The sequence below is a fragment of the Phyllobates terribilis genome, unplaced genomic scaffold (assembly GCF_046119375.1).
Source record: "Phyllobates terribilis strain yellow unplaced genomic scaffold, ASM4611937v1 Scaffold_12__6_contigs__length_324123572, whole genome shotgun sequence".
Classification (NCBI taxonomy): domain Eukaryota; kingdom Metazoa; phylum Chordata; class Amphibia; order Anura; family Dendrobatidae; genus Phyllobates; species Phyllobates terribilis.
In genome coordinates, this window is record NW_027362772.1 from 265,525,506 (window position 1) to 265,543,495 (window position 17,990).

The window sequence follows — 17,990 nt, forward strand, 5'->3', positions numbered from 1 at the left end:
AAAACTTGTGCCAAGGTGGACATCGCCTTCAACCTCTCCATACTCTTAATCTCTGCAAATTGTGCTTGTTTGCCCCCATTCTTTTGGCTCTCAGCCCAGGCTGGGTCCCCTTTCTGCCTTTTTGTATATACTCACACTCTTGACTTGTATAAAAACAATGAAGAAATTAGGAAGAAATATTTTATTAAACAGTTTTCTTGATAAAATACACAGTCGTAAACAAAATACTGAGAAACCATGAAAATGGCAGAAGAATAACGGCGCTGTATGTAAAACTGATTTCGGATACACAACCATTTCTGTCGATACTGTAGAATTATTCGGATGCTTAAGCCTCTGTTTCTCAACTTGCTCTCAAACATGAAAATTTTCACATTTCATTGAGTCAGTGCAAAAAAAATACAGGTGGTAGAAGGTTAATAAGTAAGACATAGGAGGCAACCTAAATCCATCCATACTCCACCCTACTGTATAGCAGCCAGAAAGCAATGGGGGTCTTCAGTCCAGTGCAACTAAACAGAGCAGAATTGCCTGGTTATATTTTAGGCAGTACACTATGATGCCCCGGTGTCCAGCAGCAGAGGTTAATGCTCCTGAGATACTATGAGGGTACATTGTGAGCTTCTAAAGAGACTCTCATGAAGTGCAGGGGTTGCAATTGCACCAGTGCTCTGGAGCTTCGGGGTGCCCAAAAGGTTCTTCTCGCCAATATAAAAAGACAAATACTATTGGGCCCTATTGACTATTTTGCATTGTGGACCCGCGACCTTCAAGTTGCACCATTGGTGTGACGGGATGATAAACTTCTTCCGACCTGCACGCAGATGTCTACAGTGAAAGTTCAGCACCGCAAGACACCCAAAATGTGCACATAGGTCTTGTTGCTATACTATTTGTTGCCACCGTCAAGATTTGTTTGCAGATGGATTCCTTCATGAAACTTGAAAACTTAGGGAATATACAACCCAGCAATAACTTAAAAGGATTCCTATTTTTAAAATACCCCCTATGCCACCAATCACAGGAAGTCCCACTGTTAGGATTTCCCTAATTCGTCTGTAATTTGCTGATGCTTCCTGAAGCGATTAATTTCCCTGTTGCCCCACCATAGAGGAAATGAAGCATTATGTGCTACCCATTAATATCAATTGGCTATTTATGCATAGACATGGTAAGAGCTCCCGACCTCCCGGACATGCTAAGACCTTAAGAAGGAGAGCTACTTTGTTGCCATTCTCTACTTTAGCAGACATGAGACTCTAATAATGCCAAAATGTCCTAATTAGGAAATTTTCAGATAACTTTCTAAACCAGACAATCCCTATTTAAAAGAGGACCTATGGCTTTTCATAACTATGCAATGTGTTTTACTTGGTATAAACGTCGCTGTTCTCCTGAATCCGGCGATGTTTTTCTTTTGTTCTTGCGCCTCTCCGTTCCTGAGATATGGCCTCCTTTTTCCTGTAAGTAAATAGTCTTTAGCCAACTGGGCAGGGTCCTTTTAAGGAGAGTGGCGGATTACACCCACTTGGATAACAAGACTAGATTTACATACAAGGAAAAGAGGAGGCCATATTTCAGGAACAGAGAGGCGTAGAAACAAAAGAAAAACATCGCCGGATTCAGGAGAACAGCAGCGTTTACACCAGGTAACAAATTGACATATTTATGGCAAGTAACCGGTCCTCTTTAAACAATATATAAACTCGTTCTTACTTTACACTTAAACATTTTAGCTCCTCGGAGCTGTGACCTCTAGTTTAGAGCCAGATATCCCTCACGTCGGTCCCTTAATGTGCTTGATGGCAGTAAATGCTTGTTTACAGGTCCATTATTTCTGATTCAGCATCGCTGTGGAACCTGGCATTTTAGAAGCATAAAAATCCAATTCCTCTATTTAATGATTTTCTTCTATTCAACCAATTTAGGTGGTTATTTGCAGCAAATAAAATCCAACTTGCTTCCCCTCTCCTCACCTCTGCTCTACACCAACCTCGTACTCCAGCCTTTATATCCTAAATGTGTCGTAATTTAACATCCGGCATTGGGAAATTTAGTTTCACGGGATTAGTCTGCGGATACTGATGGTAGAACATGGCAAAGGCTAAATAGGATTACTGAACGCTTATAAAAGGTTATTGGTAGGTAGAGTAACTCTCATCCTTTATAGTGCAGGCCAAGGGATTTATAGTATATTTTACAATATGTAGCAAAAATAAGTAATATCCTTCTAAATGGCTGAACTCCTGAGTCCGAGCGAGCAGTCTATCATGGAGTTTGTTCAGTATGCCTGACTTGCTTTAACTATGCTAGGTAACCAATGCCCAAAGTAAACTTTCTCAATGCTTATTTCGGCTCTTTAAAGGGAGTCTCTCAGCACAGAATGACTGTTCAAACCAAGCACAAAAGCTCTGCACCGTGTCGTGGTCAAACAGTTCAGTGCACTTTCAGTCCTACGTGTTTTTCATATATCTCTGCCTCCCTCTTTAAAGCAAAAGCTGTCAATCAAAGAAAAGGAGGGCAGAGATGGCTAGAAAACAAGTAGGTGGGAGGGTGCACTGAACTGTTTGGCCACAGCAAGGGTGCACCGAGCCGCTGTGGTTGGTTTGAACAGTCATATTGTGCTGACAGACTCCCTTTCAGGGTTGCCATACACATTTCATACTTTTCAGCTGTCTATTTATACTGACCCTCACCAGACATGTTCAGGAGTTAAATAATGGAAGAGCGGAGAAAAGGCCTCCTTACACAGTAAGCCAACGTTGGACGAACCAGTATTGATGAGTTCGGCTGGAGGCTGCTGACCGATGATTGTCGGGGATAAGGGAGGTGGGGTGTTAACTATCTGACATCCCAGATTTCATTCTTGAAAGATAAGCTGATGCCAGATGTGTCTGGCACCGGCTTTCTTAGAGAACATAGAAGCACTTGGCTGAGCAAGTGCTCTTGTGTGTGGGACATTTGGACGAGGTGGCTACTCGCCAACAATCATTTGGCTAACAGTTATGTAGAGCTGGCAATGGCTGATCTCCCTTGAGGATAAAATGATCTGGATTGTTAGAATTCAGCTGCCTGATCTTTCCTGACCATCTACCGTCAGTCAGTCCACCTCCATATGCCGTAGATGCTAAGCCAAAACTTGGTGGGTTCCTCCGACATTGATCTAGTATGTAGGACCTGTTTCTTTTGACGTCACCTAATATTTGTAAGGGCTGAATACTTTCAGCCCCCTCAACCATCCAGCCCAGAGTATACCTTTCACAGGGATTAGATCAATACTTCTGTATATTCCTTGTGGAGGTATGGATGTATAGGATAAGTACGACCAGGTGGTGAACGTTGGCAATCAACTCCGATTAGCACTGATCAATGGCTAACATTTAAAATAAGAATAATACTCATAGCGCAAGAAGATTTGATCTACACTATGGATATAAACCATATAAATGCTTTTTAATTTGCTTATTAAAGATTGTAGAAACTGACTCATTTCACTTATGAACACTGATAAACCATCCCTTGCATGTGATGTAGACGGGGCCTTGCGTCAGTGCATTGCCTTCAAGTAATACTGATTTTCTGTTGTTTGAAAGCACAACCCAACTTTTTTGACACCTGCATGTATCAACCGCCCACAGTCACAACTAGTGCCTATGACCGTTCTGAAACTTCTTTCGAAGTTCTACCTTTGCATCTACTCTAAAAGGAGATCTCAATTCGGTCATGACGTCTTCTGTTTGTACTTAACCTGGTCCAATAGAGACACGATCAAAGTGCATGTGCTATAACCAAAGTCTACAGAAGACACGCAAATTTACACCCATATCCGTCCTTACATGAACGTAGTCCTTCTAGCGTCCCTCCCATAAGCCTTTTGTTACGAGCAAAGAAAAGTGTGGCACCTTGGTGGGTGTGGGTTCGGTGGTACAACGTAGGTTTCCCGTCTTCAGGATACACTGAACCGGCCACAAAAGGATGCAGAACAGTATAATCACCATGAAAGCAATGAGTAAGAGTCTTTTCCAGTCGCTACACCCGCAAAAGAATCTATGGAGTCCATTCCGTGGTACTGGTGTTGGTGGTTCCTCTTTTTTAGTCAACCCAATGTCGACGCAAATGCACGTGTTCGTTTGACTAGTATCGGACTGTGGCTCCTGCTTATAGCAAAGCTTGGTCCCCTCGATCCAAACTGGCTCTTCATGTTGTAAATGTGGAGGTAGGTTAGACAACAGTTCTTTACTTGTTTGTAGGCCCGGGACACCTTGCTGTGGAATTTGGGTGGGTTGTCGACAGAAGGGGCACATGACCTTGTCATGTTGGCTGTCTGTTGGTAATGCAGCCACCAATCTTGCCACACACTCTAGGCAGAAGGTGTGCGAACACTGCAGAACCTTGGGAGTCTTGAATATGTTGTCATAGGTGGTGAAACAGATGGAGCACTCGGGTCTACTGTCCACGTTTTCCTCTGGCTCCATCTGTGTATGCCAGACTTCTGGAACCGTTTCCATGGCTGGACCTGTTAAGACAAAGAGGAGCATGTAAAAGATGTTCATTGGTGGCACAATTACCTAAACATATTGGCCACAATTTTTTATTAAAAATGGCAGTTTGGGGTATCTTTCAATGGCTGTCCACCAACGCCAAAAATGTATGCCGGTTATGCTACTTTTGTACTGTAAATTCTGAATTTTCCTCAAAGCTTTTCCACTTTTCAAAAAGTTGGTGGAGGTGGCCAAGACTGGCTGAAAAATGTTAAGCCGGGGAATTTTTGCACAACTTTTGAATTGTGCAAAATTTTGGAACATTTTAATCAATTTTACACCAGAATTTTTTTTTTTTAATATAAATTTACTAACATTTCACCATAGGATAGGTTTGGTATTACCGGTCTGACTTGGGCTATCTGGAGATAAAAAAGGACCCTTTTTGTCCAAATTTCCATCAACCCCTTAAATCACAGCCTTCCCCTCCTCAGTGAAAAATGTTGAGCATTAAAGTCGTCCACACAAGAGTATGATTGCTCCAGCTCTAAATGGTGGGGGGGCGGGGGTGATTTTTGGAAAATTTGTAACCTATTGTGCTATTACACGCCCCGAAGTCTAATAAAGAAACCGTAAAATGCAATGTCATGATGGCCGGCGAAACGACATCCAGGTATTTTCCCAGCAACTGATTTCCTTGAATTAGTAATCATCTTGTATTACGACAGAAATACCACGGCTGAGTGGGGAAGTGTAATATAAGATTGTGGTTTTCATAGAGGGTTTTTTTTTTTTTTTTTTTTTTAAAGGTGGTTTAAATTTTTCTCAAATTGCGGTGTAATATAGATTATATTGTTACAGCTTAGGTTGTTCTCCTCTTACATCCGCCATCATTAAGTTGTGCTGTTTATACGAGCTCTTTAATACTGTGCGTCTCCTCGCAGGATCTCCATCGTGCTCGGAGTAAGCCGGTTTTATAGTCTTTGTCACTTTTAATCTGTCTTTATTTTAGCTGGTGCCTGGAGGTCAGATGCGTATTACCAGAATGGAAGGTGTGGAACAGAATTCGCACTAGAAACAAGCATGGTGGCCGAGCACTGTAGGGCTACCGTCGAGTGGTAAGGGTTGCACTATGATAACCCCCCCCCCCCCTATCCAATTACCTATTCTAGACACTGTATTGCTTCAGATGGGAATAGAGATGGTAGGACCCCTAATATTTTTCTATACACCAATTGTATTGGGACTTACACTGTTCTTGTGATTTAGTGGGGTTCTCAGCAGTGAGACCCCCAGCAATTGGCAAATTAAAACTTTTAGTAGTACCCATGTTGCCATATTTCACAATAAAAGTGGAATACATTATTAAATAGATCTTCAGTCTCCACCTAACCAGTCTGACTGGCAGTTGCAACTTGTACTGAACAGTGTGCGATCTCAGCAGGGAGGAGGGGCACTGATGAACTGTCAAATAGGCTAGGTGGGTGTAGATTCAGCAGCAGCAGGGAGGAGGACACTGAGGAGCTTTTATTTGTTAGGTGGGTGAAGATTCTGAAGCTGCAGGGGGGAGGACACGGAGTAGCTTTCAAATAGGCTAGGTGGGTGTAGATTTGGCAGCAGCAGGGAGGAGGACACTGAGAAGCTGTCATAGGCTAGGTGTTTGTAGATTCTGAAGCAGGGAGGAGGACATTGAGGAGCTGTCATAGGCTAGGTGTTTGTAGATTCTGAAGCAGGGAGGAGGACATTGAGGAGCTGTCATAGGCTAGTTGTATGTAGATCAGCAGCAGGGAGGGAGGACATTGAGGAGCTGTCAGTTAGGCTAGGTGTGTGTAGGTTCTGAAGCAGAAGGGAAGAGGACACTTTTATGGAGCTTTCAAATAGGTTATTTGAGCGTGGATTCAGCAGCAGGGCGGAGGACACTGAGGTGCTGTCAATTAGGCTAGGCAGGCCAAAATTGAGTTTAAGTTTTGAGAATTGTTCTGCATCTATGCATTATTGAAGTACACTAGGTTTAAGAGATCTTTGTAATAGTTTGTGCAGTCTGTATTATAGGGTTCACATACCATTTCACTTCATAACACAGAAAAAAAACACTTTAATTTACTCAGGTTTGGGAAGCCCTGCCTAATACAGCTGCATTGTATATCCAGGAAGTCCATGGTTCCTAAAGTCCTGAAAATTTCATAGACCTAAGCATAACTCGCATTACTATGTTGCAATGTATACTTGGAAATCATGACCGACCTATGCAAAAAAAAAACAATAAATTTATATTCCAGAAGCGTGCATCTCGTTAGCCTGGTATTACACACGTATCTAGGCACATTGCACGGCCATTTAACTCTGGCATAACTTAAACATGAATGTGCAATGAGTCTTCAGCAGGATGACATCGTTGGCTTATTAATGCGGTGAGTTTCTTACATAAGCATTAATTGGATTCCTGGATAAAGGCATGTGGAAGCGTGTGCCTGTGTGTCAGCGCTCAGCATCTCTCAACACAACCTCATCACCATCAGCAGGGGGAGGGGAGCAGGTCCAGACTGTGACCTCCGCATCTGATGACAAAGGGGCATTCATGTCCCCAAATATATAATACATGCTCTTGTTCCTTCAGGTCAATGAACGGAGTCCTGAGGGTCACACAGTGATGGCCACACAGCCTCTAACTCTTCTGGGCCTCCGATGTCTGGAAATATCAGTAGGGAATGAAAGTGGTCTTGGAGCAGAGGTGGAACCACTATAGATCATGCTAAGGTGGTGATTGCCCCCAAGCCCTGGAGTCTAAGGGGGTCCTAAGGATCCTTTGCACCATAAGATCATTGCTATAAATTACACAAGTCCTAGATACCACCTAGATCTGATCATGGTTCCCCAGGAATATCTTGGTTGGGGTTGAGACCAATACAATTCTTTGTGTATGGTATTTGCACTCTGTTTATAGATCTCATATATCACTTACTTTTTGACAGATAAAAAGATAGATAAGAGTATTTGAGTTCTATATCTCGCACTCATCTATGCATCTCCTCCTCTGTCTCTCGCTCCTGTCTCTCGCTCCTGCCCCTCGCTCCTGCCCCTCGCTCCTGCCCCTCGCTCCTGCCCCTCGCTCCTGCCCCTCGCTCCTGCCCCTCTTGCCAGCAGAGGTCATAGGTTAACGTCCTCAGAATATATATATTTTTTTTTTACTGTAAAATGTTCCTAAGTGATACTTGCTGGTTTCTCTGGTAATAAAGTTTATGGGCCCTATAAGGAACCAAAATGACAATTTTTATCCCCTCACACTGGGGATTTTTTTACATCTGTATTTGGAAGCAAAAACCAGGAGTGGGTGATAAATACAGAAGTGGTGACGTGTTTCTATTCTACTTTTCCTCTGATTGTTCCATTCCTGGTTTTGGCTTACAAATACTGATGTAAAATACTGACCAAATACTGAACATGTGGACATGGCCTGACACGCCGGTCATTTGGTAGGTACGTGTATAGAAGTGCCCTGTAAATTCGTCAGAATGTTTTCAGTCTACAGCCATATGAACTGTCTTTTTTAACCCTTAGTCCACAATAAATTACTGGTGAGATCTCCGGTAATGGGTGCATATAATTAACGGCATGTGCTGATTGTAATATGAATTTTCTAATGAATGATTATATTATCAGGCATGGATGTGAACAGTGATTGTAATAGGTGAGTTCTGTAAACTAGGAGATCAAATGGATAATAAAATATTTGGTAATTGATTTCTGCACCATCCGTACGTGGCCATAATCGGGTGGAAACGACCACACTGCCTTGCACAGGGCTAGAGATGCAGACTGGAACCAGTCTGGTCAGTATTATTGACTTTGACTGAGGTGATGATAATTAAAAGTCCTTTAAAATTAGTAACCGTTAAATTGGATGTTTTGGCTTTCTCGATATGTTCGTAAACCAGCTGAATGCCACCCGGTCGGCAATAGAAACTGGTAGACTTCTCGTCTAAACTGGTTCTGAAATGTTCATTCCACGATCACAAAAGCTGATGGTAGCTGATAGTATGTGTGCGTTTGTTGAGGTTTATTTTAATGGAGGCTATGGTTAACGTACAGGCTGATTGTAGAGTTAACACTATAAGGGTAGACACGACTAAACCTCAAAATAATAGGAGCCCGTGAGCTTAAAAAGGGATGACGCTGGTTGCCAAGTGGCACAAACCCTGATAACCCCATATAAAAGATTGGTTGCTATGAAGTGTAGCCATAGCGATCAATCATTCCGAAACGAATTGATCCATTGGGTACGATCACCAGAGAAAGGCCGAACAGAGACGTCTGTGAAACCCTGTCGGAGTACGGCCGGAAGCTTATAATGCGGTTTGGTTTGATTCAGGAGACTTGTGGCCATCCGTACTCCTGTGTTTGGCCAAATTCAGACGTCTGTGAACCACTGAGATCCATCATCTCATCTTGCTTTATTAATCAGATTTTTCTAAAAAAAAATAAAAGGATAACATGCCTAGAAATGTTGTACGGACTGATTTTATTCTAAGTGTAAAAAAAGAGAAATTGGTCTGATTTTGGTTGCCAAGTGACACAAGCCCAGAAGACCATTTTATAAAAGACCGGTTGCTAAGCAGTATAGCCATAGCAACCAGTCATTCTGAAAGGAATCGTTCCGCTCAAAGCTAAAGAGACCGGATTACAGCCCGTGGTGTCTGAAACGGCCGGCAGTTTATGGAGCTGTTTGGTCGTAAGTCTCCCGACCAAAACCTATCAGGACATCACGGTCCGTATTCGGACAGTATTTTACGGATGTGTGAATTCAGCCAAACACCGAGATCCCTCATCTCACCCTGAAGAAGCACTCCCTTTTAAGTTTTTTTAAATTAAATGTGTGTATATGTGCATGTAAGGTATTAAAATACTCACCTACTGCCGCCTTCTCCAGTAGTATCCAGCGCCATTCTTCTCCTTTTCTCAGTGACGTCACCGCTCTTCAGACTCTCCAGGTCACGCTGTGCTCTGTGTGACCAGAAAGACGCCTGTAAGCATCTGAACGGTCAGTCTCCATAGACATACACTGTAAAAGAGACCTCCGGCTTGTGTATAGAGTGACCCCGAGAGTCTGAAGTGCGGTGATGTCACTGAGAAGAGGAGAAGACCGGTGCTAGATCTTGGACAAAGCAGCCGTAGTTGAGTATATTATTTACTCACACTTCACTATATGCACATATATACATATTTAATGAAAGAAAACAAAAACTTAATGAGAATGCTTTTTTAATCAGAGTTTTCCAAAAATAAGATGACTGTATTATTAGAAATATTTTACGAACTAATTAAAAAATTCCAAATTAAAAAAACAAGGATTGCTCTGGCGTTGAACCGGAACCCTCCCGAACTATTAAGTTAATTGCACTTTTGACTATATATATACAATCCAGATCAGTCCAGACCTGACCATCCCTTCTGCTTGAACATGCACTGATTATAGACACTGTATATCAGGTATTACGTGACTCTGCTCCTGCTCTGAAGACTTCGAGTCCTGCCCAATCCATGTCAACCACTCAACACAGACCGCATTCACCAAGTCACACCTTACAAGATGTCGGATTATTGTGTTTGGGTGCAATTGAAAGTCTATAGGGCCAATACACCACTCAACAAAGCAACTTTTTTAACGCTAGCCATGGGGGTCTTAGTATCCCGACCACCACTGATCCGCAGGATGTATAATAGAGGGAGAACATATTAAAGTGTACGTATTTGAGCCCATAAATGAGTTCTGATCGACTATATACAAGTCAACTGGTCCCTTTAATAGCCCAGTTGACCCAAATAGTATAGATACAAAATGATCGTTAATACAGTACATACTATCGGCAGCACATCTTTTCGCAGGGCGATGTGCTGCCAATCATTGGAGGAACGAGCATAATCCACAGCATCTTTAAATGGGAAGAAGATCTGGAACGAGCGTTTTGAATTGTTTGTGTAAATGAACATTTTGTCAATGTTTCATAGTTATGGGAATATTGGAATAGATTACTGTAACTATATACATTGCATATGACTAGATGCATAACTTGAAGCATAATGTGCCATGTGGTAACTTGAATGGAAACTTTTAAGCCCCTTTAGGCACCAAGGCTCATATGCAACCGCTCCTCCTACAGTTCTGCCGCAGTGTACGGGTGACGGGGTAATGTTTGTATGTATACAAACTCCAAATTGGCTGTGGCACTTGACATCTTGATTCCTAGACAACCGAGAGTTTGCACTATGTATTTATGGTTTTACATTTCCATTTTTCTATTTGGTTATAGAAATGGAAAGATCAAACTTAACGGCAGTGCCAGATCCAATACGTCATGGCCACCATTGACTCTAAAAGGGTTCCATTGGGTTTCCATCATGGGGTCCTTCATTTTATCAGTATGCGACTCTTATTTTTTTATTCAGATGAAATTTACAACATTACATAAGAATTAATATTTATATGCTGTATATGAAAGATCTGTATGAGGCTCATTAAATGAATTTGGGCCGATCGATAAAACGCCCGGCTTGATGCACAATTTGATGGCGTTGCAACTTTAAAAAGTTTTCCATCTAACCGTACAGAGTGCATTCCTAGAGAACCCAAACAAGGCTGATTTTATTACATTCCCATCTGTATCTACTATACACTGTACCACACCTGAGATAAAAATTCACACACACACCCCAGAAATAAAACACACATCACATGGACTGTGCAAAACAGGATCGGCGAAACGTTCCCACAGGCTAAGAATACAAAGCACGCTCCACAAATATCAGCTAGCAAAATACACAAACTGATGAGTAACTTCTTCTCTAGTTAAAATATTACTAAGAAATACATAGATCTGTCATCTCTGAAAATCTGCACTAACTGTTGTCTCGCCATTCCTTGTGTATGACGCACACACTCAATCATGACATCATAATAATGCCGGCATCGGGGAAGTATGTGGATTCCAGCAAATGATACTCCTACATCATTGATGATCTAGGGTACCGCAGGACCTTTCAGTCCAAACAGATCCACCTTTAAATGGTGATTTCACAATCGTTATATTAAAAATTCACCTTTTTTTTTTACATCAAAGTGGATTTAAATGAATGGGAAATTGACTGGATCCAATGGTGGATCCGCTTCTGGCTGCAAAAAAAAAAAAAAAAGCGGCGTTTTAAAACAAAACTGCTGCATAATAAAGAATAGTAAAGCGCAGAATAAAAGTACTGTATATTCCTTAATAAAGTGTCCAATGCTTGCTTTGTATCAGCTGGCAGCAGCCCACTGACAACAGTAATTACATAAGGAGGGCAGGTTCCACCCAGGACCGCTTCTCTCCAACAGAATCTGATCGGCGCGTTGGATTTGAAATCTGCAATGTCAATTTATGCCGTTGATTTTCACTACAGATTTCATTCTTTGCAATGCAAGAAGTTTTGCAGAAGTTCTAGAATGAAATTTACATCAGATGTGTGGATGTAACCTCAAAGAAGTAAAGCTATTAAAAACGTCCTAGAGGAATAGTACTTTAATGTCTAATAAATCTTTATACGCTAAACTATTGTCAATGTAGAGCTTCCCTGTAAAACCGCTTGAAACGTGTTTTTGTTTTTTTGTTTTTCCCTGCAGATACTGCCTCTTAAACTTTTACATAATATTCCGTTATAGCCTATTTTGGAAGAATTTGAGAATATTCGCTTCAAACATTTCAGAAAATAAGATCAAATTAGAAAACATGAAATTTAGTGTTTAAAAAAAGGCGAAAATATCTAAGAAATAGAGTAGAAAAAGTCATAAGTAGTGTGCATGTAGGTATATATGTGTGTGTATATATAGGTGTGTGTGTATATACAGTATGTAGGTGTGTGTATAGTGTGTGTGTATATATACAGTGTATAGTGTGTATATGTGTGTGTATATACAGTGTGTGTGTGTGTGTGTGTATATACAGTATGTAGGTGTGTGTATACAGTATGTGTGTGTATATATACAGTGTATATATAGTGTGTATATGTGTGTGTATATACAGTATGTAGGTGTGTATATAGTGTGTGTGTGTATATATACAGTGTATATATACAGTGTATATATAGTGTGTATGTGTGTGTATATACAGTATGTAGGTGTGTATAGTGTGTGTGTGTGTGTATATATACAGTGTATATATAGTGTGTATATGTGTGTATATACAGTATGTATGAGTATGTATATATAATGTGTGTGTATATATGTATTTATGTGTGTGTATATATAATATACACATTAGTCTTTTTGAATATTTTTAAATGAAATCAACATTTTATATTAAATTATAATACTAGGTTCACTACTTAATTGTGTTAAAAAAAAAATATATGTATGTGTGTGCTTTGTTTCCTACATTTTACTTTAATCACCAAGTTTCATGATTACTATTTTTGTCTTATTTTCTGTATGTGTATAGATTTGTAATATAGAAGTACAACTAAAAAAAAAAGGTACAAATAAGTTTCCAACTAGTTCCAGTACAGGTATATAGAAGTAGCAAAGCTTAGCCTGCCTTGTACCTCACTGGAGTAACTTCTGCATCCATTGCTCTGAGCTGAAGATAATGTAGTACATTTACCTTAATTTCCACATATACAGTAATACTTTATAATATGAAGATTTGCACCCAATGATCATCTCGGCTCTGCTACTTTTCTAAAACTTTCTTTTAAACTTACCAGAAGTTTTCGCCAGGTGCTGAAGTGGTGTCATTTATATTCATACAGCGGGATAGCAGCTGTACTGCCAGGCTGCATGCACTTTGCTGTGGTTTCTCCCTTTCCAATCCCTGGCAGTTCTTCTATCTCCCCGCAGTGTGCAGGTCGGACTGCACTAGACTGGTAACTCCTCCAATGTCAGGTGCTTATGTAGCTTCATAGAGCAAGGTGAGTCAGGGAGGGTGTTCCTCTCATACCTATTACAGGGGATGTAAACTCAGGCAGGATTTCTAACACGCTGGACTCACTTATTGGACAAGAGCTGTTGTTTGTGTTCTTCTGTATGTTAATGAGCATCCATTTAGTTCTTAAGGAGCAGCCCGAAAACAAAGGCGATGTTTGTTCTCCTTGTCAGATGTGTAAGCTGTAGTAAGACATGGATATTTTTGCATATCTCTTTTTTTTTTTTTTTCCTTTGGAAGCTAGGTCATCAGTATTCAGATAGTAGGACTCATAATGGCTACACCAAATATTTCATCAAAAAGAAAGAAAACCACTTCCTGCGCCCAAAGGGCCTGAGCTTTCTTGCCCCTTCTCCATGTTCTTTAGAAGAGAAACGCACGAGGTCTTTGCCTCACTCTCTAAATTCTGAATACTTATTGTGTTGTTGGAGAGTGGTGGTCCTCAGAAGGTTCGCATGTTGTTGGAGCATGGTGGTCCTCAGAAGGTTCACATGATCCATGAGTGATGGGTATGATACCAAACTAATAGAAGGCCATCTACAAGGGCATTTTAGGAGCTGAAGGACTTTTCCTCAGTTATGTATACCATTGTCTAATATTTGAGGCATTGATTGCAAAGTCTGTAACCATGGGTGTATAGTGGGTAAAAGAGTTGCAGTTGAAGGCCCAAAAAAATCTTTCACCCATATAAGAAACCAATGGACCCATGATAGTTGGGGGGCCTTATTGAAGGTTTTGCATTGGGGACAATGAATTTCAAGTTGCACCACTGTTTAACAAAGCCCTCGTTTACCATCACGTATAATGCTGGAGTCATCCTATGTGGTGGCGAGGTCTTTCTACTCCTTTAGGTTGGACGTATAGGGATCTGAAAATTGTCAAGGTGGACCTCATGTACAAGTTACAAAGCAACCAGATCATATTTGTGAAAGCAATACGGCACAGTGGACCTTTACATCACTACTACATGGCACATTTGCCAATTCTGAGTGATGAACAGGACATGTGATGTTCAAAATGGGCTGTTGACATTTTTTTCATAGCTACCACCCGCTTCTACAGATCACTCTTCTGCACATCCTTTTTCCTGTCCCTCGAATGTGTGATTGGACACCATTTCTCCGCCATTCAAGAAACTACCCAGAAGCCGCTGCGTTTTGAGAAACGTTTTGCACCTTTTCCAGCAGCCTTTGAGTTGTTCTGAAAAGTTGGCAAGTATACTACGATGGTAGACATATTTTCCAGAATACTGTATTTCATTAATGTACTGGATCTGATTTTCAGCCATTTTTTGTGGGAACTTTTAGCTTTGGTGTAGCAACTGTTTTTTTGTTGTATGAAAAAAACTATAAATCACAGACATGAGAACAGCTCCATAGACTACAATGGGTATGTGTTCCGTCCATGAAAAATGGATATCTGAACAGGTTTCAAATCTTTATTTTCAGATCAACTGCTTGGTGACTTGCACTGTTGGGAAGCGCCATTCTACTCATTACGGTCACCGCGCTGCTCCTCCCAGTGTTAGGCCATTTCTCTGTGCAGCCTCTAGCAACATTCCAGAACTCCTACATCCTTACTGGTGAGTCTCCACCTGGCTATAGGGATGAGAGGCCAGACTCTGCAGGAATTTAACCCCTGTGGGTCCTGCAGAGATTAGCTTCCCTGATCAATCCCCAGCCAGCGGTACTATATCACGCAGCACAGCCCTCCACACCTTGCCTGAGCTTATATTCTAGTTTCATTTGTCTCCATCTTCCTGCCAAGGCGTACCTCTGTTTAGTCTCCTCTGTTATCAACCCAGCTTGACTACTTGTCTATTTTGATCTCTCCACTAGTGACCCTGTCTTGTATAGTGACCCGTGCGGTCTGCCCCGACCCCGAACTGTTTGACTATGCTTCTGTCTCACCCCTCTGTACCTCGCATACCTGCTCTGACCCGTGGCTCAGCGGCTGCAGGCCCGGGGACTGTCCTGGAGTGACACCTGGTGACTACCTGTGGCCAAGCCTATCCTCCCCACCAGAGGCTCTAGTGAAAACAAGGGAATCTTAGTCATGGTCCTCCAGGGTAAGCTCGGCCCATGGTGCAGTGGGTCCACACCCACCAGCGTTACACTGCTTTTAGGAACCAATGGCTGGTAAGTGTGAACACCACATCCTGAAAGCTGAAAGGGTCATGTAATTCTTTAAGTTCTGAAAGATTTGAAACTTTATTTAAAGGGATTGTCCAGTGAAAACAAGTTATCACCTAATTCACAGGCTAGGTGATTGATAGGGGTCCGACAGCTGGGACCCACACCAATGGGTCAGCAGTATGGTCAATTTTATCCTTGTTAGATTCGAACAGCAGTGCACATGCTTGATCGCCGCTCCAGTCGTAGACGATTCGGCCGCCGGGCGGTGTGTTCGGCCTTTTACAGCTGCCCCATATAGAGTGAATGGAGCGGCGGTCGGGCGTCCAACCTGCCGATCCATTTTGTAACTATAAGTGTTCTGTGGGGGATTATAACTCTCCGCTCTACCAAACAATGTGGATCCTAGTTCTCGGACCCCCACCGATCAGTAAACCATCACCTATTCTGTAGATAGGAAATAATTTGTTTTCACTAGACAACCCCTTTAAGGAATTACCCCCTTTAAGAATACTTTTAACATAAGGCATCAATATAAACCAAATTATGCCAAAAAGTACGTATAAGTTAAGTCTTATACCAGCTTAATGGAAGCCAGTAGGAGACTCTATTAGTAAATGGGGAAGAAATATGGATATACTTTGGACATGTGTGCCAGGAACTTTCCCAGTGTGAATAGAACATTAATTCTATCTGGAGACATTCACATGGAGCTAGAAGTTAACACTTTAGTCTGTATTTTTGTGACCACATTTGTATCAATTGTTATGTGCGAAAAATTGAGAGAAATTTATGAAGTGTCTAAAAGAAAAATTGTTGTTCATAGCAACCAATCACAGCGCAGCTTTCGTTTCTGAAACTGCTCTGGTTAAGTGAAAGCTGTGTTGTGATTGGTTGCTATGGGCTACCAAGGCAATTTTTCTTTTAAATAAATCTGCTCGAGTGATTATTACTCTGCCCCATCTATACTAGCGTCTAAGTGATGGAAAATGGCCTCCAGCTGTTCACCTTCTATTTGAGGCGTAGAATAGATCTGTTTTCTCTGAGAATCCAGTCCTTCCCCGTTCTGTCTGTAGAATGTAATATTGCCCTCTGTGCTATTCATAGCGAAAACTTTCCTGTATACATTTATGAAGCGTGTGTCATCCTTTAAAAACAGTCATTTTTCTGATATACACTGTTCAAGGCAGATATCATCAGACTTTGGTTCCCTATGTAAGGGCAGCGTAGTATAGGGACAGGTCCCTATGTAAGGGCAGCGTAGTATAGGGACGGGTCCCTATGTAAGGGCAGCGTAGTATAGGGACGGGTCCCTATGTAAGGGCAGCGTAGTATATGGACGGGTCCCTATGTAAGGGCAGCATAGTATAGGGACGGGTCCCTATGTAAGGGCAACGTAGTATAGGGACAGGTCCCTATGTAAGGGCAGCGTAGTATAGGGACAGGTCCCTATGTAAGGGCAGCGTAGTATAGGGACAGGTCCCTATGTAAGGGCAGCGTAGTATAGGGACGGGTCCCTATGTAAGGGCAGCGTAGTATAGGGACAGGTCCCTATGTAAGGGCAGCGTAGTATAGGGACAGGTCCCTATGTAAGGGCAGCGTAGTATAAGGACGGGTCCCTATGTAAGGGCAGCGTAGTATAAGGACGGGTCCCTATGTAAGGGCAGCGTAGTATAAGGACGGATCCCTATGTAAGGGCAGCGTAGTATAAGGACGGGTCCCTATGTAAGGGCAGCGTAGTATAGGGACGGGTCCCTATGTAAGGGCAGCGTAGTATATGGACGGGTCCCTATGTAAGGGCAGCATAGTATAGGGACGGGTCCCTATGTAAGGGCAACGTAGTATAGGGACAGGTCCCTATGTAAGGGCAGCGTAGTATAGGGACAGGTCCCTATGTAAGGGCAGCGTAGTATAGGGACAGGTCCCTATGTAAGGGCAGCGTAGTATAGGGACGGGTCCCTATGTAAGGGCAGCGTAGTATAGGGACAGGTCCCTATGTAAGGGCAGCGTAGTATAGGGACAGGTCCCTATGTAAGGGCAGCGTAGTATAAGGACGGGTCCCTATGTAAGGGCAGCGTAGTATAAGGACGGGTCCCTATGTAAGGGCAGCGTAGTATAAGGACGGATCCCTATGTAAGGGCAGCGTAGTATAAGGACGGGTCCCTATGTAAGGGCAGCGTAGTATAGGGACGGGTCCCTATGTAAGGGCAGCGTAGTATAGGGACAGGTCCCTATGTAAGGGCAGCGTAGTATAGGGACGGGTCCCTATGTAAGGGCAGCGTAGTATAGGGACGGGTCCCTATGTAAGGGCAGCGTAGTATAGGAACGGGTCCCTATGTAAGGGCAGCGTAGTATAGGAACGGGTCCCTATGCAAGGGCAGAGTAATATGGGAATGGGTCCCTATGTAAGGGCAGCGTAGTATAGGGAC

General features: G+C 42.2%; 1 protein-coding gene across 2 annotated transcripts; it reads right to left on the reverse strand.

Annotated features, from left to right (window-relative positions):
• Positions 1 to 166: 166 nt before the first annotated feature.
• On the reverse strand, positions 167 to 13,451 carry RNF223 (ring finger protein 223). 2 transcript variants are annotated; one of them, XM_073656972.1, is made up of 2 exons: positions 13,209 to 13,451; positions 167 to 4,516 (listed from the first exon to the last, which is right to left on the reverse strand). In XM_073656972.1, exons 1-2 carry the CDS (start codon positions 13,240 to 13,242, stop codon positions 3,852 to 3,854), a joined length of 699 nt encoding a protein of 232 aa, XP_073513073.1. In that variant the 5' UTR covers positions 13,243 to 13,451; the 3' UTR covers positions 167 to 3,851. The 2 variants fall into 2 exon arrangements, with proteins under 2 accessions (XP_073513073.1, XP_073513074.1); XM_073656973.1 differs by lacking the exon at positions 13,209 to 13,451 and adding an exon at positions 11,577 to 11,599.
• Positions 13,452 to 17,990: the final 4,539 nt, after the last annotated feature.